At 56.2% G+C, this 21,944-nt stretch overlaps 7 protein-coding genes across 7 annotated transcripts; 5 read left to right on the top strand and 2 right to left on the bottom strand.

Moving 5' to 3' along the window:
* Positions 1 to 2,194: 2,194 nt before the first annotated feature.
* MAM_06357 (uncharacterized protein) lies at positions 2,195 to 2,761 on the top strand (the record flags this gene model as incomplete). Its single annotated transcript, XM_040825155.1, has 1 exon — positions 2,195 to 2,761. The coding sequence occupies one exon, from the start codon at positions 2,195 to 2,197 to the stop codon at positions 2,759 to 2,761; it is 567 nt and encodes a 188-aa protein (XP_040676811.1).
* Positions 2,762 to 4,375: 1,614 nt separating this feature from the next.
* MAM_06356 (Rhomboid family protein) lies at positions 4,376 to 6,043 on the top strand (the record flags this gene model as incomplete). Its single annotated transcript, XM_040825154.1, has 2 exons — positions 4,376 to 4,919; positions 4,986 to 6,043. 2 exons carry the CDS (start codon positions 4,376 to 4,378, stop codon positions 6,041 to 6,043), a joined length of 1,602 nt encoding a protein of 533 aa, XP_040676810.1.
* Positions 6,044 to 7,662: 1,619 nt separating this feature from the next.
* MAM_06355 (uncharacterized protein) lies at positions 7,663 to 8,803 on the bottom strand (the record flags this gene model as incomplete). The annotated part of the gene is made up of 2 exons (XM_040825153.1): positions 7,663 to 8,374; positions 8,436 to 8,803. 2 exons carry the CDS (start codon positions 8,801 to 8,803, stop codon positions 7,663 to 7,665), a joined length of 1,080 nt encoding a protein of 359 aa, XP_040676809.1.
* Positions 8,804 to 9,818: 1,015 nt separating this feature from the next.
* MAM_06354 (DNA polymerase delta catalytic subunit) lies at positions 9,819 to 13,245 on the top strand (the record flags this gene model as incomplete). The annotated part of the gene is made up of 3 exons (XM_040825152.1): positions 9,819 to 10,574; positions 10,631 to 12,447; positions 12,504 to 13,245. The coding sequence occupies 3 exons, from the start codon at positions 9,819 to 9,821 to the stop codon at positions 13,243 to 13,245; spliced, it is 3,315 nt and encodes a 1,104-aa protein (XP_040676808.1).
* Positions 13,246 to 15,004: 1,759 nt separating this feature from the next.
* MAM_06353 (NADP-specific glutamate dehydrogenase) lies at positions 15,005 to 16,787 on the top strand (the record flags this gene model as incomplete). Its single annotated transcript, XM_040825151.1, has 6 exons — positions 15,005 to 15,110; positions 15,191 to 15,416; positions 15,487 to 15,536; positions 15,602 to 15,862; positions 15,934 to 16,508; positions 16,587 to 16,787. 6 exons carry the CDS (start codon positions 15,005 to 15,007, stop codon positions 16,785 to 16,787), a joined length of 1,419 nt encoding a protein of 472 aa, XP_040676807.1.
* Positions 16,788 to 18,224: 1,437 nt separating this feature from the next.
* On the bottom strand, positions 18,225 to 19,310 carry MAM_06352 (uncharacterized protein; the record flags this gene model as incomplete). The annotated part of the gene is made up of 2 exons (XM_040825150.1): positions 18,225 to 19,092; positions 19,144 to 19,310. 2 exons carry the CDS (start codon positions 19,308 to 19,310, stop codon positions 18,225 to 18,227), a joined length of 1,035 nt encoding a protein of 344 aa, XP_040676806.1.
* An 874-nt stretch (positions 19,311 to 20,184) lies between these two features.
* On the top strand, positions 20,185 to 21,747 carry MAM_06351 (S-(hydroxymethyl)glutathione dehydrogenase; the record flags this gene model as incomplete). Its single annotated transcript, XM_040825149.1, has 4 exons — positions 20,185 to 20,338; positions 20,420 to 20,863; positions 20,918 to 21,396; positions 21,469 to 21,747. 4 exons carry the CDS (start codon positions 20,185 to 20,187, stop codon positions 21,745 to 21,747), a joined length of 1,356 nt encoding a protein of 451 aa, XP_040676805.1.
* Positions 21,748 to 21,944: the final 197 nt, after the last annotated feature.

Genomic DNA, 21,944 nt, shown 5'->3' with positions numbered 1-21,944 from the left:
CTACACTCGTCAACTTCCGGCACACCTGTCTGTGCTCACGTCTGGAAAGGCCATGCACGGATTTGGCAAGCCCCGCCAAGACCTGCTCGACACTAGCGGTTCCTGAACGTTATTCAACAAAATAATGGCATTATCGACGAACCAACTCGACAGCACCGAGTGCTCGAGTCAGGTTATCAGCTTGTGCCGAAGCAACAACCTGCGAGACCAATTGCTTCATTTCTACGGAGTAACGTTAACAGGGGGCCATGATCAGACAGGGACTGCAAGGTTTTGGTCCCACGCAACCGCGCATATTCCGGACTGTTGGACCCGGTGCCGATCCACTGGTCATCACACGCACGCATCAAGTAAATTTCACGTTACGCCGTGTCGAGTTGCTCCCGACTCCCTAACTCCCTACTCCGTAGACGCGTGCCATCTGCAGACTGCGGGCAACCAATACGCCGAGTTCCTGGGCATCGCATACGTACGCACCAATCATGTCGCCGCCTACGGCCTCATGGGCGGAAATATTCCGGGTATATGATCGCTTTGCAACGGCGAGCCGTTGCGCTCGACGTCTCTGACATGTCTGACAGCCTCATGTTGTTTCGATTTGGCCCGATTCCCGATGGCAACTGTCAGAAAGACTTACGACTAGTTATCTCACAGTGGGACGGCCATGGCAACTAGCGCAGTGTATAAGTTAGCTGCGACTAGGCTATAGACAGCCATGCATATCGTTCCCCACAAGATGCTCGGAGCGGTAGACTTTGTCCCGAAAGGCCAGGCCGACAGACACCTCCACACTACTGCTCCCACATCATCATTATCATTACACCGTCACGTACGAGCAGCTGGTGAATACTACCTACCCAGCCGTGCGTTCGAGGGTCTGGCGATCAAATCCGGCGAAGCGAGGCTTTGGGGCGTTGGCTTTGCTTCCTTCCTGCACTAATAACAACACCGCTGTCGACAGGTTGACTAGACTGCCGTCATGGTTCCGTCGCCCATGTTTTGTGGAGAGCGGTAGCATCTGGCGTTTGATCTTGATTCACCGAGCGGCGCTCAACGGGACCGACCAGCGAATGGTCCAAGAGAGAGCGTTCTGTGCGACAAGTTGCAATCCTTGGCCGTCTTTGGTGCCGCCGATGAACCTTTTAGGTTCGCGGTCGGACCTGCAGAGCGCCTCTGTGTTTAGGAAATGCGCTGCTAGGAGCCTAGGAGGCATGACATTACAGAGACACAAAGGCACCAGGATGTCGTCGACTGGTATGTTTTGTGCATACCCACGTAGCACTAGGTGATACCACGCGCGCGGCTCCTGTTTCTGAGGACAGCAGGACTATGACTCAGGCCAAAAATTGCCCCGAGGTGGTCCTGTCTTGTAATAACTACTAGCTGATGAAGTTGTAATACTAGCTGATGAAGCTGAGGACAAGTCCTGACAACACCCCTGATCGCGTTATGAGGCACGTACTTGCTTGGGTAAGTACTTTGGAAGGTACAGTGAGTGGGTGTGGGTGTGTAACATTATGTACTTAGGTACCTACTTAAGTGCTCAAGTAAAAAGGTAGGTACCTAGGTATTTATGTTGATTACTCCGTTCTCCGTACAATGCATCAAGTACCTAGGTACCTAGGTGTCTTATGTATTAAGTAGGCACCTACCTTAAGTACCTAGGTACCTAACTTACTCAAGTATCCAAGCTACTCCGTAGGGTAGGTACCCAATGCAGAGATTACTCCGTGCCAAGCTATCACCCAGCAGCCACCCATCTCAGATCGAGGCACCGCATTATTAATCCGTTTTCCTCTGTCAGTTTTGTCGTGGCATATGCTGAACAGGCGCCAATCAGGCCACACACTGTGTCCTTGTTGTTTGAAAGTTGTTCTGACATGTCATCTGCAGGGTGGCTCAGGCTACGGCGTTGCTGGCACGACTACTACTACTCCGTAACTACTTAATTTACCTGGGTACTTTACCAGAACAACCGATTTCAAGCAGCCGTTGAGCCCCACATGAAAGCCTGGGGTTGCTTCACCACCACAAGGCTCGGCACACTGTGCCCTGTGCCGTGACAAACGTCAACCCGGCGCATTGTGATCCAACACGGCGCGCGCCTGGGCTGGCACCGGATATCGACCTCCCGTTGCGCCAACACACGCTCGCGACAATCGATCCGATCGGCACGAGTCCCAACACCGCAGCCATGTCGCAGGAGCCGCCGCCGGCGCCTGCCTTGCCTCCCCGAAGCCCCATCATGCACAACTTGGCTCTGGCGGGAGCCGTCATCACACCGCTGGCCATGCTACTGCCGCCGAGGAAGATGGACATACGCTTCTTCGTGCTGGCCGGGACGTTTTCTCTCGCCACCAACCAGCTCGCCTACGAGTACACCGGGCAGTCGATATACGGCCGATTTGGCAACCGCGTGGGCAGCGTCTTCGACAACAGTCTGCCGGAGGGGGCGAGGAAAACACAACAACTGCTGAGGGAGCAGAGGAAGAAGGAGGCCGCAGAGCAACGGGGGCAGCTGCAAGAGAAGAACAAAACCACCGGCATGGTCAAGGGTATCTGGATGGGAGGCGAGTCGGAGGACTGGCAGGAGAAGCGTGCGGAGGAGCACCGGAGAAGCATCGAAGAGGGCAAGGGCTTGAGCGGCATTATATTCGAACAGATTGCGGATGTGTGGAATGGCAACTACGGAAAACAGGCGACCAAGAAGGACAACAAGGAAGACGGTGCCTCGCCGAGCAGCGGGCCAGAGAGGAAGTGAAAGAGCTGTTGGGTGACGACGATGCGAGCAGAGGCTTCGGCTTCTGAACTTTTTTTTTTTAGTTTTTTTAGTTTTTTTTTGTATGATTGGGCAAATTGGGTATCGGTACGCTCCCGACGAGGTTCGCCGTGCCATCTGTAGCATCATCTTGTACGTGTAGTTCGAACTCTAATGAGCCGGGAAACGTGGGGAAAATGGGCCTTGTTGCGGCATGTTTTTATTTATTTGATTTCCTTATCATGAGGCTGGGAGGGATGCAATGACGTCGCCATGGAACGAAGGCAGGACGGGACGGGATTGCGGATTTGCAAGATTGGGTTGTCGTGTGGTGGGGAGTCGTAGCCCACGCATCGGCTTGCATGACCTTTGGCTCTCGGTGTGGGCTACCAGACGTGGATGGCATTTCTGCCTGACGCCCTATCGACATCGTGGCATGGCGAGTATGCCCGTCGCGAATGCACTGTTTTGAGGCTTGTTGGCTTGGCGCTCGGAATCAATGTGGTCGAAGACTGGCGGAGTGGTTCGGCTACGGGGGGCTGGACAGGGTGCACAGCCATCAGGTGCGTTTCCAAAGTTAGAAACAATGCGTGGCGTTGGCTTTGCGTGCCACGGCTTCCAATCTTGACAGGAACTTGGGTTTACTTACTCCCCTACTCAAGCAGCTAGGTACTTCGGTACTCCCAAGTGACTCGAAAGTATACAAAGTACGGAGGAGCCAACTGACAGTCAACAGTCAACCGGTGGCGGCTAAAGTGCTGCCTGTTTACAGGTACCCAAAGCACCTAGACGTCAACGGTAGCACCCATGGTCCACCCTGCTCGTCAGCTTTTGACACTGACAGTCAAATGACCAAACACCCGACGGCTCACGGGGCCAAAAGGGACATCTGCAGGGACGTGTTTGATCAGCGAGGACGCTTGATACTCTGCGGCTCATGAAATAACACGAGGACCTGCGCCAACGAGGAATGCCGCACCGGCATTGATTGTCAGAGAGAGGGAGGCGGACGCAAGTGGCAAGCCAAGCTGGGGGTAGACCGGCTTACACGTGTTGACTGACATGTTCTCGCGTGCGGAGTACAGAGTACCTTCGTAGGCTCCTCGTATGTACACTCGTACCCTCGTACCCCGTCCGTACTCAGTACGGAGTGCCCCGTACAGAGAACTCTGCCCGCACTTTGTAGCCGCCCAACTCGGCAACACAGCCACTCAACGTGTACATACGGGCTCCTCATCAACTCGGAACGATGAACCAACGCGCAACGCCATCTTAAACCAGCACTTGTTTTTCCATCGCCCATCGACATCACACGTTGACACCTTTTCTCTTCTTCTTCTTTTTCTTTTTTCCCCCCCATTTGCAACCCACCCATCCGCTCCAGAAGCACACCCATGCGCGACCGTCACCAAGGCCAGCCAAGCGTTCCCTTTCACTCGATGCGTTTTCATTTTATCGCTTCGTCGTGCTAGCTCGGTTTTTGGCATTGGTTCATTTTCAACTCTCGCCGCCCGCCTGGCCCCTTGATTTCCCCCGTCCTAGCACTCTCCGACATAGCTGCTACATCGACATCGCACACGAAGGGTCCGAACCAGGAGCATCTCAGCGTCGCCCAATATGACGTCCAACAACTACTACTACGACAACAGCCAGCGTCCCCCTCCGAGCTACCACTCAACCCCCGACCCCTACGCCCAACAGGCACACATGCCCTACCACGGCGACCAATCTTTCTCTGCAGCGCCGAACCCGTACCGTGTTGACGGTAGCAGTGGTCAACTGCATGGCCAGCAAACTGGACAGTCTCCGTTTGTCTCCGTTTTTGACGACAACTACGCAGTTGGCAGCACCAACAATCTGCAACAAGGGCATCAGGGTCAATATCCCGACACGGCCTACTACGGTCAAGCGGGTGTTGCCGGAGCATCTCATGCGCGGGGTGATATCCCGCTGCAAAACCGGGCTGGCAAGAATGACGATGTGAATGATCATATTTACGATGCGTCTGACGCTGCAACGTCGGGGGGAGGGCGAAAGAAGAAGAAGATTCGTGTTGGCGAACTGGGCATGTTTGGATCCGACAAGAACAGGATACCCTGGGTGTGCTACGTCTTCACGGTTGTGCAGGTGGCCGTGTTTATTGGCGAGATCATCAAGAATGGTACGACTGACACTACAGACTCCCCCGCCCTTCTGCCTCGTCGAGTGAAAACGCTGACGTTTCTAGGACTTCTGACTGGCTCTCCAATCATGATCAAGCCGCAATTCAACCCCATGATCGGCCCATCAACCCAAGTGCTCATCAACATGGGTGCACGATACGTCCCGTGCATGCACAACGTCAAGGAGATTCAGGGCTCCAACATTCCCGTCCTGTTCCTGTGCCCCAACGCAACCAAGAGCGACGAGTTCTGCCCCCTTTCCGAAGTCTGTGGCTTTGGCGGCGTGCCCAATCCAACCTTCAACAACGCCGACCAGAGTCCTCAACCGAACCAGTGGTTCCGCTTCATTGTGCCTATTTTCCTACACGCTGGTCTCATCCACATTGGCTTCAACATGCTGCTCCAGATGACGTTGGCCAAGGAGATGGAACAGGCGATTGGGTCCATCCGATTCGTCCTCGTCTACGTCAGTGCTGGCATATTTGGTTTTGTCATGGGTGGCAACTTTGCCGCGCCCGGGATAGCGTCCACGGGAGCTTCCGGCTCGCTGTTTGGAGTTATTGCTCTGACCCTGCTGGACCTCCTCTATTCATGGAGCGAGCGAAGAAACCCCGTCAAGGATTTGATGTTCATAATTCTGGACATTGTCATTTCCTTTGTGCTGGGACTGCTGCCCGGACTGGACAACTTTTCCCACATTGGCGGGTTCCTGATGGGCCTTGGACTCGGCGTCTGTCTGTTGCACTCGCCCAATTCGCTTCGAAGAAAGATTGGCGGCAGCGACAACACGTCCTACTCGGTCGTCAACGCGGACGGCGACGGAACCGGCCCGGGATTCCTGAAGAGCCCAATCGGCTTCTTCAAGGGCAGGAAGCCCCTGTGGTGGGCTTGGTGGCTTGTCCGAGCCGGCTTCCTCATTGCCGTCATCGTCGTATTCATTGTCTTGCTCAACAACTTCTACAACGGTAGTCACACTTGTTCTTGGTGCAAATATCTCAGCTGTCTGGTAAGTCTGCATCTGCATCCGTCTCCCCCTCGGCTCAACGACGTCTCGCTAAGTCTTGCCACTCAGCCCGTCAGCAACTGGTGTGACATTGGAACGATTCAAAAGACGACTCCGTAAAGGCCCGCGGTCTGCGTCTGCGACGAAAAGGACGCGAAATATACCGTACATCATGTTCCAACTGTCCCGCTTCTTCTTCTTCTTTCTCGTCGTTGACCGGTATCCAGGTTTTGAGTGGTAGCCCGAGTTTTTCTTTTGCTGTTCTCTTTTGGACAAGAGCTCTTCTCACAGGTGGTTTTTTTTTTTTTTTTTTTTTTCGTCTGGGCCCGATTGTCCGGGGAGACGGGGACGGGGACGACGTCATGCTGGGGTAGGGACAAATTTGGTATAGCACTAGGTACTGCATAGATAATGATATCTATTAACGACTGCCTGTGCGCCCTCTGCAGCACGACTTGACTGTTGCCTGCGTCCAACCTCGCCTGGCTGGCTTGCCAGGGAGCCAGGGAGCCAGGGAGCCAGGGAGCCAGGGAGCCAGAGAACCGGTCCCGTGTTCAAGAGGAAGTGCGTGATTTGAAATCCGGGACGATTGCCTATCGTCACCAGTTTCCGGCGGGAGACTTGGAGCATCTTGCTTGCTGCTCCTGCCGCCGGCGTGGACGGACGCCTGCTCCGGCGCGGGCGCTTGTCAGACGGCGCTTACTTGCTCGCGCTCGTTTACAAGTTGACGGTTCCTTGTCGGGCGAGGCCAGGACAGGCCAGGCAAGGCCAGGCAAGGCGAGGCATCGCACTTGCGTGGCACTGCGCGCGTCGTCGGGCCGGGATCACCGGGATTTGAAAATGGGGGCCGGGACTCAGAAGCACATACGTATACGTATCATGATCCATCCATGGGGGAGGTCTGTCTTGCAGATTCCGGTTCGGACGGGGCTGGTTTCTTGTCGGAAGCTCCCCAGGGCCGCTTGCGCGACGGGGACGGGGGTGGCTGCTTCGTTTGGAAGGCTGCTCCTTGCTCCGGAGCCCAGGGTGTGTGCTCGACCTGCGCCTCGGGTGCGTTGGGGTACGTTGCACCTTGGACACCTGGGGCACATGGGGCACCTTGGGCTGGTGCCTGAGTTGGTCTGGTCGTCTTGGGGGGCCGATTACGACTGCTCGTCGTGTGCTCGCGAGCTCGTTTACGTCGTTCGGGAGACCGGGTGTTTTGGATGCCGAGAAGGGGGAAGGGGGGGGACGATGGACAACGACGGCGCGAGGTTCGGCGAGAGGTTGAGCATTTCCTTGAGCGTGGGATAGGACTGGTGGTTCTGGATTGGGTTGGCGGATGCAGGGAGGGAGATGGCATACGACGTGCTGCAGCCATGGTTCCGGGGGTCGATGATTGTTGCTACGGCGCACAAACTTGTATGGAAAAATATTGAGTCCCGGCAGGCTGGTGGAGCATGCTCAGCCCGTGATGCTCTTGGTGAGGGAGGGTCTTACGGATCAAAGAGGCTGCGTGTTATTTCTATGGCGAGCAGAAGTAGCCCTGGAGGAGACTTTGGGCTGGGAGTCGTGGGCGCAGGCGGCAGACTTGATCACGTTTGAGTTGGTGTACTGTATCATCTGTATTCTACTCCTTTTTAGACTTGCTCCAGTCGAGAACCCGGGAAACATCCCGAAACCCAACAAGACTCCAGCAATGCATGCAGTCGTGTCTCGTAGCATCGTAATATGATGAGTTGCCAAGGCTTGGTCGACACCTACCACCCCAATCTCCTACTCATGGCAAGGTAGTCAAGCTCAATACCATGCAGCCAAAGGTGCATCGTCAATTCAGCTGTCCGAGTCAACTCGTCGGCAGACGGGTCTGGGTCGCCAAACATGTTGTTGGCATCGTGTTCGTAGACGATGCCGTGGGTGCCATCTTGTCTTTGCTGGGGGAAGAATCTTTGTCTGATGAACCGTTGTATGTCCAGCAAGGACGGCGACTTCTCCATTGAGGATCCAGCGTCTTGGTCCGTGTCCTGCCGCGGTGGCAATTTCGGGATGCGAACAGTGGTGCTGATGTGAGGACGCTTGGAGAGCGGGAGCAAATGTCTGAGTATGGTGGCTTCATCGACCAAAGTCCACGATGCTTCAGAATCATGGTCAAGATAGACGTCGAGTGAACGTAGGTGTTTGAGCCCAGCTATTGCTGGCCAGATGCCCTTCCACATGGTGGGGAGCAGCTGGTTGGGTGGATGAGTCGACACATTCGACTGCTTGTCTTGCAGCTCAATCATCTTGTAGACCTGCAGCGGAAGACGGAATGCGAGATGGAGGCTTCTCACGCCGGCGAATGAGCTCAAAAACATGCTGTCGGTGAACAGCCATGTGTTGTCGTGGTCTCGTTGTAGTAGCTGGTCAAGCGTAGAAAGTTCGGTGACGTGTAAGACGGACACCTCGGCTACCAAGTCTGCCATCTCCGTATATCTATGAAGCGGTTAGTGGATGACCAACAACAGCACGACCATCCTCTTGCAGCACGATTTACATTCTCTTGCATGACTGCATCAACGCCCTTGTTGAGTCGCGGCCAGTGGTAAGATTGATTCGGTCCACGTCCAAGCCAAGGGCGACTTCTTCGCATCTCCAGTGCGAGGCCCAGGACGATCCCAGTCGACGAGCCCAAACGTCACTGGGAGCATCTCCCGATGACTGACGGTCGAAGCAGAAGTAGTCATTGCTGGGCTGGGGAGTGACGCATGTCGAAATGCAGATGTGGCCATCACGGAGGTACACGTGAACGCCCTCGTCAACGATGAGGGCATACGTATGCCGACGTATTTCGACAGGTAAACCGAAAAGGCTGCTTTGCGTCTGGGAATCCATCTCCTTGTTGAGAGCTCCTCCAGAGGGCATGTCTCGGAGAGACCAGAATCATTTTATAGGTAGGATCCGGCAGCATTGGAGGGGAAACGCAATATGGCTATAACACGTTCACCAAGGGAGTTTGGCACTCGCGGGAGTCGGCAGCTTGGGGCGCGTTTTATCGGACTCTAGTTAATTATTGGTATGAGAATGGGGCATCGGGCTGAGTTTGTGACTCGCCGTTGGCCGGGACCACCATATGGGGAAGAGAGCTGATCATGGACGAGGGCGCATGAATGCGGACCGAGCTGGATTGCGAGTTGAAGAGCCGTGGGAGAGCGACAATTATCGGGACTGGGCAAGAGTTCGACAGACGCTTCCAAAACTCCGAGGGCACTCCGGCCAACGTGATTGGCGCACCCGAGGTCCGTGGTTGCTGTCTGCCGTCGAGCCATGCAAATGCTGCATACCCGTGACATGGACTCCAAGCAAAAGGCGGTGCGTGGCTGCATGGCCTCGGGCCTTGGAGGTTTTCATCAGCTTTCCATGGGCAGGAGTAGCCGCGGCAGATCTCTGCAGGGAAGGAGCAGGCAACTACCAGGTTGGCACCTCTTGCCGCCCAGGTCAACTCTTTACACGCAACTTTTTTATTCTTGAACTCACAACTGCACTAGCCGTACACCGCTTGCATCCGGGGGTCGCAGCAACCTGAGTGGAGACTGACGTCTTTGTTTCGGACTAGTGCAGTTGTGGTTCTAGGATTGACAGTGCGTGTTTAAGGGTTTCTTAGCGGGAGTAGCTACGCCATATCACGGAGAACCAGCGGCCATGTCGCGCCAAATCACGTGCCCGCCTATTAAACTCGACGTGGGTCCGTCACGTCACGGTCTTCAAGCGCGTCGCCCAGAATGTCGGGTTTGCCCTTCGTCCTCGAATATACATCTCATCCACAATTCAGCCAGATGCGACTGATCGTGTAGCCGCAGACCTTATCAGAGTATGACTCTGGACAGTCAACTCGATTCAAACCAGCTTCATACCATTTGAAGCATCCGTTGTATTCGTCATGACTTCAGTCCTCCCCCAGAAACGGGTGCTGGGCGAGGCAGGCACCCGCCAAAATATTCCGCCATCAACGCCAGGCTCGGCCAAGAAGCGTAGGACCGATATCTTTTCATCGTCGCCCGCTGCCAGATTCACAGGTTCCCAAAGAGACCCCAAGGCTACGCTCGGATCTAGTCAGCCAAAGAGTACCTTTGAGACCGAGGTCTTGGAGAAGCTCAGTCAAGAAATCTCCGATCTGAAGCGCAGCAATGCCGAGAAGGACCAGACATGGGACCGCCCGCCGGTTGTCGACTTCGAACCTCAGCAGAACAACCTATGTTTTCAGTCTATCGAGGCCGAGGAAGGAACCCTGGATGGCGGCAAGGCGACGGTCAAGTTATTCGGTGTTACAGAAGAAGGCTACTCGGTGATGCTACATGTCACAGACTTCAAGCATTACCTCTATCTCCGTGCACCCGTCTTGTTCCAACCGCAAGATGTCAGCGCTTACAAGACTTTCCTCGAGTCACAGGTCGCTCAATACCAGCCCGCTATTCATAAAGTCGACTTGGTTTTCAGGGAAGATATTTACGGCTTCTCGGGCAACGAGCAGCACGCCTATCTTAAAGTCACAGTCACAGACCCCAAATTTATAAACAAAGTGCGTTCTACGATAGAAGGCGGCAATGCGAACTGGAAAGGCATGTGGGGTGTCACAGAGGGCATTAGGACATATGACAATATTCAGTATGTCCTCAGATTCATGGTGGACTGCAAGGTGAGAGTTGATGCGATTCTTCACCAGCTTGCCCACAACTGACCGAGTGACATAAGGTTCAAGGCATGTCATGGGTCGAAGCGCCAGCGAACAAATACAGGATGGTTCCTGAAAGTCTCAGGCAGTCCAACTGCCAGATCGAAGCCCAGGTCCCATATCTCGACTTGATTGCTCATAAGCCAGAAGGTAAATGGGCCAAGATGGCTCCACTCCGCATCTTGTCTTTCGATATTGAGTGCGCCGGCAGGAAGGGTATCTTCCCTGAAGCCAATCAAGATCCGGTCATTCAAATCGCCAACGTGGTCACAAAATACGGAGAGAAGAAGCCCTTTATTCGTAATGTCTTTTGCCTGGATACAACAAGTTCAATTGTGGCCACGCAGATCCTGGAGTACGAACAGGAGGACAGGATGTTGAGCGAATGGCAGCAGTTCTTGATCCGAGCCGATCCAGACATTATCATCGGATACAATATTGCCAACTTTGACTTTCCTTACTTGCTCGAGCGAGCAAAGCATTTGAAAGTCAATCGATTCGAATACTGGACGCGTCTCCCCAGCGTTCCGTCTAGGGTCAAGGAGACAAATTTTTCCAGCAAGCAAATTGGCAATCGTGACACCAAGGCCACCAATACCAATGGGAGACTGCAACTCGATTTACTTCAATTAGTTCAACGAGACCATCAACTTCGAAGCTATACGCTCAACTCTGTGTGCGCGCATTTTTTAGGCGAACAAAAGGAAGATGTGCACCACACCATGATTACAGAACTTTTCAACGGTACGCCAGAGTCGAGACGACGTTTAGCTCTCTATTGCTTAAAGGATGCATATCTTCCGCAGCGACTTATGGATAAGCTTTCGTGTCTGGAAAACTACACTGAAATGGCGAGAGTCACAGGTGTGCCGTTTAACTTTTTACTGTCCCGCGGCCAACAGATTAAATTCGTGAGCCAGTTGTTCCGTAAAGCTCTGGAACAAAAGCTGGTGATTCCAAATATCAAGTCCGATGCCTCGGATGAGCAGTACGAAGGAGCCACCGTCATCGAGCCTGTCCGAGGCTACTACGACGTGCCAATTGCCACACTGGATTTTGCGTCCCTATACCCCAGTATCATTCAAGCGCACAACCTGTGCTATACCACACTTATAAAAGACAAGAAGCTGATCGAAAAATTTGGCTTGGTCAAGGACGAAGATTACATCGTGACCCCCAACGGAGACGTTTTTGTAACTACCAAACAACGAAAGGGGCTACTGGCGCAGATCCTTGAAGAGTTGTTAACCGCCCGTAAACAGGCCAAGCGAGAGTTGGCCCGGGAAACGGATCCGTTCAAGAAGGCTGTCTTAAACGGTCGACAGCTGGCGTTGAAGATTAGTGCCAATTCTGTCTATGGATTAACAGGCGCCACGACGGGAAAACTTCCGTGCCTTGAGATTGCAAGCAGCACGACCAGCTTTGGCCGACAGATGATTGAGAAGACGAAGGATGAGGTGGAGAAGAAGTACAATATCGCCAACGGATACACGCACGATGCACAAGTCATTTACGGTGACACGGATTCCGTCATGGTCAAGTTTGGCACCAAGGACTTGGCCGAGGCCATGAGACTGGGTGAGGAAGCGTCGCAGTACGTGTCGGCCAAGTTTGTTAAACCAATCAAGCTTGAATTCGAAAAGGTGTACTTTCCCTATCTGCTGATCAACAAGAAGCGTTACGCCGGGCTGTACTGGACGAAGCCAGAGAAGCATGACAAGATGGACACGAAGGGCATTGAGACGGTTCGACGAGATAACTGCCTGCTGGTGCAAACTGTCATTGAAAAAGTTCTCCGAATGATTCTAATTGACCGGGATGTCGCTGGTGCGCAAGAGTGAGTAGTGCTCCAGCAGCTGTTCGAGCTACGCTGACAACTGAATAATCGAATAGATACGTCAAGGAGACAATCGCCAATTTGCTGCAGAACAAAGTCGACATGTCAAAGCTTGTCATCACCAAGGCTCTGACAAAAGACGACTACGCTGCCAAACAAGCACATGTGGAACTGGCTCACCGAATGAAGAAGCGTGACGCGGGTTCGGCTCCTGCTCTTGGAGATCGCGTTGCCTATGTCATGGTTCGTGGAGCTGCCGGTGCCAAGAACTTTGAGAAGTCCGAGGACCCCTTGTACGTCCTCGAGAACAACGTGCCCATTGACACCAAGTACTACCTGGATAATCAGCTGGCGAAACCATTGGGCCGAATTTTCGAGCCCATTCTGGGCGAAACCAAGGCGAGGACGCTGCTGACGGGAGATCACACGAGAACAATCTCTGTGGCGGCACCGACGGTGGGTGGGCTGATGAAGTTTGCAAAGAAGACACAGACGTGCATGGGCTGCAAGAAGCCGCTTACGGGCAAGCAAGAGAGCGACGGGGCAGTGTGTTCCGACTGCGCGCCAAGGGTGGGCGAATTGTACAAGCGGACTCTGGACAAGGTTTCGGATCTTGAGATTCGGTTCGGCCGGCTGTGGACGCAGTGCCAGCGATGTCAGGGCAGCATGCACTGCGAGGTCATCTGCAGCAGTAAGGATTGTCCAATATTCTACATGAGAATGAAGGCGAAGAAGGATCTGGAAGATGCGGGTAAAGAGCTGTTGCGGTTCGACATGGATCCGGCCGCCATGTGGTGAAGGCGAAAAAAGCGACTTTTTGGTCTGGCCTGGTCTGGCCGGTTGGACATGGCGGTGTTGGGGAGCAAGGAACATATGTCGGGGATAGGGGCATTCGACATGTCGTGACAGGTACATTATTGAAAGCTGTGGCAGGTCGGCAAACCGTAGCGGTGTTGCAGGAGGCGAGTAATGACAGTCAGATGTTCGGAGTAGTCTGCACGACAAGCTGGTGGTTGCTGGTGACGCAAGTGTGGTGAGGACACCCAACGATGATATGATTCACGATGGGCGGGGGAGGAGATGCTGGACGCGACCACGAGCGACGGGCAATTTATGCAATTCCAAGGAGCACGAAAGCAGGCTGTGATGACGACTGCCCGTCTTTGTCCGTGAATCCAATCCAATGCAATGGCCGGTGTAGGCCAAAGTCCGTCGTCTCGGGCATACGAGGCATGGTCCGGCACGCACACTCGGTGGTTTGGGCCTTGGCGCCAAGTCTTGGACCCTGGGTGGGGGCGCAGGCGCATGGGTGTCAGCATGTTGAGCGTGCCAGTCTGGAACGCACGTTAAATGCTGCATGTGCATGTAGACATGGTCGGTTGAATTGGGGGCAGGGAGGGGCCGAGGCCGTTGTCGGCGCAGCTGCCTCACTGCCTCAGGAAATGCTTCCACGGTGCGGTGGGGCTGGGACGACAACTTCCCATCGAGGGACAAATCTGTTGCGCACGCTCATTGGCCGCCACCCAGGACGGAGACTGGAGACGCAATCGAATCTGTCAACAGGAACCAGGAAGGCGACCAATGCGGCTTGCAGGAGACGCCAATCAGCCGATGCAGGGGTGCGTCCTACACCAAGACGGCCTCCATGGGCATCCATCGACACGATAACGACGAGACGGAGACGGCCTTGGCCCCTGGACGCGGCGACATGGCGACGCGGTTGCCGGCGGCGGCGGCGTCCGGCTGCGCTGCACGGCGCGTTGCCACCACCAACGAACGTCCGGCGAGGGCGACGCAGAGTGAAGGTTGTTCTGCACCATGGATGGGCATGGGCCATGGCGGCGGAACGTATGTTGTGCCCAAGGCGAGGCAAGGAAGGCGAGGCAGCCGTCCACTGGTTGTCGGGTTGTCGAGATTTGCGCGCCCGCCGCTGCCGGCCTGGCCACACACAGACTCCCGCGACCCGTCGTCCATCGAGTCGAGTGCCGAAGGAGGCGTATATACGTCACTGTCGCTGATAAGGGATGCGGAGCTACTGCCGCGGGGTATCTATCCATCCATCTACGGGGTCGTGCGCCACGCACGCAAGAAGAAGCTTGTTGCTTTCGGGAGACACGCCATCCCCCTTGCCACGGCTAAATCTCGCCTCGACCATGTTGGATTCTTTGGCCCGGGGGAAACGAAGGCAAAGGAAGGAAAGACGAGGAAGAGATAAGAAAAGCAGCGTCCGTTGTCGGCCACCAGCAACTCTTCGCCATTCCGGAAACCTTGGCGGGCCCTTCGCTGATCATGCCTTGACCATGTGGCCCGACAGTCGACACGCGCCAGACTCCAGGGACGCAACGGCGGCGGCTGCTTGCTCCGATTCACCGAGAAGGGGAGGCATGGCAAACATATAAGGTTTGGCTGTGTCCCCCTCGAGGATGTAACTCTTCGTCCTCCTTCTCTTTCCCTCCTCTGCCACCTTTGCATTCGTGACCTCCACCCAAGCATCACCTATAGGTTCTCTTGATCATCACCCAGTTCTGGAGAATAAGCATCTAGCTACACAGACACAATGCCCCATCTCGACAGCAATGGCAATGAAAGGAACAGCACTCATGTTCTCGTCGCCCCGGCGAGCCACCTGCCGTCCGAGCCTGAGTTTGAGCAGGCCTACAGAGGTATTTGCCTACGTGTCCTGGCCCCATTTGGGATGGCAGCTTGTGAGCTTGTAGGAACGAGTTGCTGACGTCTTGACTAGAGCTCGCCAGCACCCTCGAGGACAGCACCCTCTTCCGGGACCACCCCGAGTATCGCACTGCGTTGGCCGTCTCCGCCATCCCAGAGCGCGTGATCCAGTTCCGTGTCGTGTGGGAGGATGACAATGGCCAGTTGCAGGTGAACCGGGGTTTCAGAGTACAGTTCAACTCGGCCTTGGGTCCCTACAAGGGCGGTTTGCGATTCCACCCCTCCGTCAACCTGTCCATGTATGTCGGCGTCGGTGCAGAGCGAGTCGTGAGACGTGGGGGAGAGGCTGGCTGACTGACCGCTTGGCAGTCTCAAGTTCCTTGGCTTCGAGCAGATTTTCAAGAATGCCCTCACTGGATGTGTGTGATTTGCCGCAACACATGGACGTCCAAGCCGGGCCGGGATTTGCTGACGCGCTGTGCAGTGAACATGGGCGGCGGCAAGGGCGGTGCCGACTTTGACCCCAAGGGAAAGTCTGACGGCGAAATCCGTCGTTTCTGCCAGGCTTTCATGCGGGAGCTGTCCAAGCACATCGGCGCGGACACCGACGTGCCCGCTGGCGACATTGGTGTTTCCGGCCGGGAGATTGGCTACCTGTACGGCGCATATCGACAGGCCAGGAATCGCTGGGAGGGTGTCTTGACCGGCAAGGGATTGAGCTGGGGTGGCTCTCTTATCCGCCCTGGTAAAATACGGTTCTCCCCCGACACCGTTGCTGCCGCCCCCGGTCCAGTCGGTTGCTGACAATGTGAATAGAGGCCACCGGCTACGGCGTCATCTACTATGTGCAACACATGCTCGAGTACGCCGGCCGTGGCACGTTTGCCGGCAAGAAGGTAGCCATCTCGGGCTCCGGCAACGTCGCGCAGTATGCCGCCCTGAAGTGCATCCAACTCGGCGCCGCTGTCGTCTCGCTCTCCGACTCCAAGGGCTCGCTGGTCGCTACGGCTGACAAGCCCTTCACCGCCGAAGACGTCGACAAGATTGCCAGCATCAAGGCCCAGCGAGGCGCGCTGTCCGGCTTCGACCATGCCGATCGCTACAAGTACGTTGACGGTGCCCGACCCTGGATGCACGTGGGCGCCGTGGACGTTGCGCTGCCCTGCGCTACTCAGAACGAGGTCAGCAAGGAAGAGGCCGAGGCCCTGATTGCGAACGGCGTCGTCGCCGTTGCCGAGGGCTCCAACATGGGCTGCACGCAGGAGGCAATCGACCTATTTGAGGCTGAGCGACGCAAGAAGGGCGGCGCGGCCACTTGGTACGCGCCCGGCAAGGCCGCCAACTGCGGTGGCGTTGCCGTCTCTGGACTGGAAATGGCCCAGAACAGTCAGGTATGCTCACGTGTTGATGCCGAAAACTCTTGTTCTGGCGCCGCGACCGGGCAAAGAGGTTGCTGACGTGTTTGGCAGCGACTCAACTGGACCACGAAAGAAGTCGACGACAAGCTCAAGGCCATCATGAAGAGGGCCTTCATGAATGGAATCGAAATGGCAAACAAGCATGTCGAGGCCAAAGACGGCGAGCTGCCTTCTCTCGTGGCCGGCAGCAACATTGCTGGGTTTGTCAAGGTTGCGCAGGCGATGCATGACCAGGGCGACTGGTGGGCCTAAGTGCTCGGGGTGACCGACTTGTGCGACGACTTTTCATCATGAACCATGGCCCTTTGTTTTGGCATACTTCATCTGGATTGGGATATGTGGGAGTTGGTTTTTTTGTTTTGGTGGCGGCCGTCACGATAATCTACGGTTGGGGGGGTGGGATCCCCGACGGCATTGCACTGCTGGCTGGCCGTTTGATGGTTGCCATGGAACAGTACGACGCGTGTTTTCCGGTGCTGTGTGGTTGCTTGTGAGTTTGGCAAAGACAAGTGCGCAACGCTTGCGAAGAAGAGTGCTGCAGGGTCGTTTGCTGGTGAGCAGGGCACATTTCTGTCGGATGACGAGCTGGATGCCTCCCCTGCCGACACAATAAAGTTGAACTGGGACAACAAGGAGCATGGACCGTTGGGGGCCATGCGGCATTGGAAATGTATGCTCAATGAGTTGTGTTCGACTGTCCCTCCAATTCTGGTTGGGGGAGTGACATGGACTGAGGCAAGACTGACAACTGACTTGTTAGTTCAGTTGGTTCCTTGCCTGTCGTTCTCATCTCATCACTCAGCACTCTTATCAGCAATAAGTACGCCGTCTTTTTCATGCTGCACGTGACGAGTAGACGTACAGGGTGCCAAATCGTCGACATGCTGCAGCCACCGTCGATGCGGCTACTGCGATCGATCCCGCGCCGCCGCCGCCGCCATTCCGCATGATCCCCGCTGCCTCTGCCGGCTGTTTCCAGCGCATCCTCTGGCCTGCAGCGTCCCAGCTGAAGATTGCCTTGTTCTGTGTCCCGGCTGTTCCCGGAGGAGGCTCGTTCGTGATTTGCAGGTTCAACCTCGCCTCGGCGCAGATGTACCGGTCACGGCGGCCACTGTCGTGGCTGAAAGGGGAGTCGGTACGCTTTGCTACGAGTTGCGGGCTTTGAGTCTTTCCCTTTCCAAGGGGCAAGTGACTATCGAGCAGGTTCCTCGGGTCCTTGTTACCGACGAGCACATTTATGCGTTATGCGTGGCACGTGTCCGCGCAGGTCGACAGGTCCAGGTTGCGGACGCAGATCCGAGCCAGGGGCACAGTAGGGCTTGCAGCAGTGTGTTCTGTTGATGAAGAGGTCTCGTGTAAGATTTGCCCGAGGGCCCGGGTGGTCCGTCCAAGTCTCTACAACAGCACAGTAGGGCTTGCAGCAGTGTGTTCCGTTGATGAAGAGGTCTCTTGTAGGATTTGCCCGAGGGCCCGGATGGTCCGCCTAAGTCTCTATAATAGTTATCGACACTATGGGCTGGTCCTTGCATGTGACTACAACTGACCCTTAGTATATTGCCTTTCCTCCCCCTCGATGCTCATAGTCTCTGTCTCTATAACAGTCATCGACACTATGGGCTGGTCCCTCGATGCTCATAGTCTAAGTCTCTATAATAGTTATCAACACTATGGGCTGGTCCTCGCATGCGACTACGACTGACCCTCGGTACATTGCCTTTCCTCCCCCTCGATGCTCATAGTCTCTGGGAAAACACGGTCCCCGTCCTCCTTGGAGCCCGAAGCTGGGCAGTCGTCTTCTGGGGCTTGTCCGTTTGATTCCTCCCGCACTTGTCCATCTGCTTCAAAGTCCTCCGGAACCCGATAAGCCTCGACTGCCGGACAGTCCGGGTCGGATGCGGCGACGCATTCGGCAGTCACGGCCAGAGGCTCAGCTGGAACTTGGGGTTCCTCCGCTGCTGTGCTGCCGGACGTCTGTGCTGGGTGGGCGGCACCTGCGGCCAGCGATTCGACCGCGCTCTCCAAGAGTATCTCGGCGATGGACATGCTGCCGCCGACGCCGGGTCGGAAACCGACCTTTTCAAAGGCCGCTCTGTCTGTGAGCAACGCCCTCGATCGCTTCTTCAGAAAGCGGATGAACCATGTGTCGTTTATGCTCGGGTTCGGATACGCGTCCCTGGCTGCTCTGAAGATGGTAGGCACCGGCACCTGCTTTCCTAGCCTTTTCATCTCGTCTTGGGCTTGCTGGACGAGGGTGTGGAGTCCGTATTTCCGAGCGGCGACGTAGACTTTGATACTGGTCGTCAGCTCCTCGACACGCCTGTCGTGGGCAGACGGTCCGGTCGGCTTGAGACATTGATAGGTGCCTGTGAAGAGGTGGTGGACAAAGACGTGGCCGAGCTCGTGGGGGACGTCGGCGAGGTCGAGGCTGGAGGCGGAAATGCCCCATGCATCTCTGGCGGGCGACAGCTTTGAACGTTGGCCGAGTATAGCTTCGGGGACTGTGAACGCGTCGGCATTCTGGCCGAAATATACGCGGACGGATTTGCTCAGATAGGGGCTATGGATGCGTCAGCGAGAACGCGGCAGGGCGGGTTGGATACCTACTCACGAGGAGGATGGCCGAGAATCACTGTCGTCGACGCCTTCGTCGACTCCGTCTGCGGCCTCTGCCACCAGTTCTGGCAGCTTTACGGACTTCTTCTTCCTCTTCTTGGCCTTGGCCTTGGGCAACTCGAGTGCCCACGACCTTGTGTCATCGGCTTCGGCCACCTCCATGTCGTCGGTGTAACAGGGGCTTGGAGGGCACCGATGGCAGTCGACTGTGTGTTGTCAAAAAGGTCCTTGGCAGAGTCCAAGGCCCCTCGGTCCAAAGGCGTCCTATTTGTACGAGGAGGCGACAAGATGGGATGCCCAAGGCCGCTGCCCGACTCGGGGACTCGCGATGCCCTCTTTGCGTGACCGTCGTTGGCCCAACACGTTGTTGCGGCCCAACCTCATGACAGGCATCAGTGTCCACGGGCCGAGACCGTCTGCAGTCTAGACGTTCAACGGCGTTGGCTGGAGCCAGATACATGCGCCTGTTTGAAATTGCGTCGTCGGGCAGCAATGCACGGGTGCGGATGTACCGCTGCATGACCTCTGGCTGCAATCAGTCTTGCTGTGCGGATTGCTTGTGGTCCTTTCTTGGGCGTCGGCATTCTCGTGAACCAAATTCCTCCCCCGGCAACTGCATCAAGACTGCTCACAGCGCTCCCGCCAGAAGCGGCTGGAATCACCACTGCACCACGAGGAAGCCGAATGCTCCGGGCGCTGACAGGAAGCTAGTCGGTAACGAGCTGGAACTATTGAACACGGTATTGCTGGTGGCCCCAACCACTTGGGCGCCAGAAACTACACAAGACGCAAGTATCTCTGGCAAGATGGGCAGTGCAGAAAGAACAAGAAGCGAGCGACGGAAAAAAAAACGCCATTGGCACCGCCATCGTGGCACGTGTCGTCATAGGAACTCGCATCCATCATAGAAACGTCATGTCTTGGAAATGTGCGGGACGGCCGCGACACGTTTAAAAAGCTGGCCGTTGCATTTGCAGCGCCCGTCTCGGACAAACTCCAACGTCTTGCTGAAACATTCGCCCGCAAGCCAAGCACGATGGCGACATCACAGGCGGCGTATGCCGCAGAAAAGGCCGTCGGCCACGACGACAATGCCATCACGACCCAAGACGTGTCCTCGTACCCGGATGGAGGGCAGGACGACTTGATGAACGCCCTGGTGTGGATGGGCAAGAACAAGGTCGAAATCGGTATGCACAAGAAGACGGCCCGGCCGGGTCCGAGCAAAGGCGTGGCTTCAAAAACGTGTGATTGACGACGTGTGATGCCAGCGCGGGTGCCCAAGCCCAAGATCATCGAGGACGGGGACGTCATCATCAGAGTCACGGGCACGACGGTGTGCGGCTCCGACCTGCATCTCCTGCACGGCGCCGTCATGCAGCTCTCCAAGGGAGACATCCTGGGCCACGAATTCTGCGGCGTGGCCGAGATTGTCGGACGCCAGGTCCGCAAGGTCACGGTCGGCAAGCGGTACGTGGCCTCGTTCCAGATTGCCTGCGGCGACTGCTTCTACTGCGACAAGAAGCTGTCGTCGCAGTGCGAGAAGACGAACGCGAACGCGGCCATGAAGGCCATGTACGGCGGCAGGACGGCGGGCATCTTTGGATACTCGCACCTCACGGGCGGGTTCGCCGGCGGCCAGGCCGAGTATGTGCGCGTGCCGCTGGGAGACGTGAATCTGCTGGAACTCCCCGACGACGTCCCCGACGAGAAGGGTACGCCGGGCCTCCCCCTGCCGCCGCCGAGTCGGAGCTGACCGTGCAAGACAGGCCTCTATCTGTCCGACGTGCTCGCGACGTCGTACCACTGCGTCAAGGACACTGGCGTCGACGAGGGAGACAGCGTCGCCATCTTTGGCGCGGGCCCAGTCGGGCACATGGCCGGCGTCTTTGCCGCGGGCCAGGGCGCAGGCAAGATCATCTTCGTCGACACGGAGCCTCGCCTGTCGTACATCAAGAGGCGCTTCCCGCGGGAGCACATGGCCAAGGTGTCGCTGGTCGACTTCAAAGCCCTGCCGGGCGGCATCACCGGCTCCAAGACAGTCGTCAGCGAGCTCAAGGACGAGTGCAACGGCCGCGGCCCCGACGTGGCGCTCGAGTGCGCGGCCGGCGAGTACGCCAAGGGCTGGATGCACTGGTTGGAGATGGCGGCCGGCGCCGAGACGGACACGAGCGAGATTGTGAACGAGATGATTGAGAGCGTGCATTCGTTTGGGCGCTGCGGCATCACGGGCGTCTACGTCGGATACGTATGCCTCCTCCCCCCCTTGCGCTCTGCTTCAAGACCAGACGTCGGCGGCTGACTACGGCGCGACCACCAGACAAACCACTTCAACATCGGATCGCTGATGCAGCGAGGCGTGCGATTCATCGGCAACGGCCAGGCGCCCGTCCACATGTACTGGGAGCATCTGCTGGCCGCGATCCGCAACAAGAGCCTCGATCCGCTGCAGATGGTGTCTCACCGGGTCCGGCTCGAGCATCTCGACAAGGTCTACCACATGTTTGACAACAAGGAGGACAGCATGCAGAAGGTCTTTGTGGAGACCAGGTTTTCGGCTCCGCCAGCCCCGGGCTGTCCGCCGCTGTCGAACTTTTAAAGCGCGGTCATGTGTGATGCTGTGCGCGGTGTCGACGAGCGTCCCGAGCACACGCCTGGGAGGTTGCGGGGAGTGTGTGCGAGGTAGTAGTAGTTTGTTTGTTTGGCTGCGATTTGAGTCGCGCACCGCTTTCATTCCTTTCCTTTCTTCAACAAGTCCGACACTGGCGGGGTTGAATCGGGACACGGTGTTCACCG

The sequence above is a fragment of the Metarhizium album genome (genome assembly GCF_000804445.1).
Source record: "Metarhizium album ARSEF 1941 chromosome Unknown scaffold_20, whole genome shotgun sequence".
Taxonomy (NCBI): domain Eukaryota; kingdom Fungi; phylum Ascomycota; class Sordariomycetes; order Hypocreales; family Clavicipitaceae; genus Metarhizium; species Metarhizium album.
The sequence above is the reverse complement of the archived record's forward strand: the minus strand, read 5'-3'. Positions and strand labels throughout refer to the sequence as shown.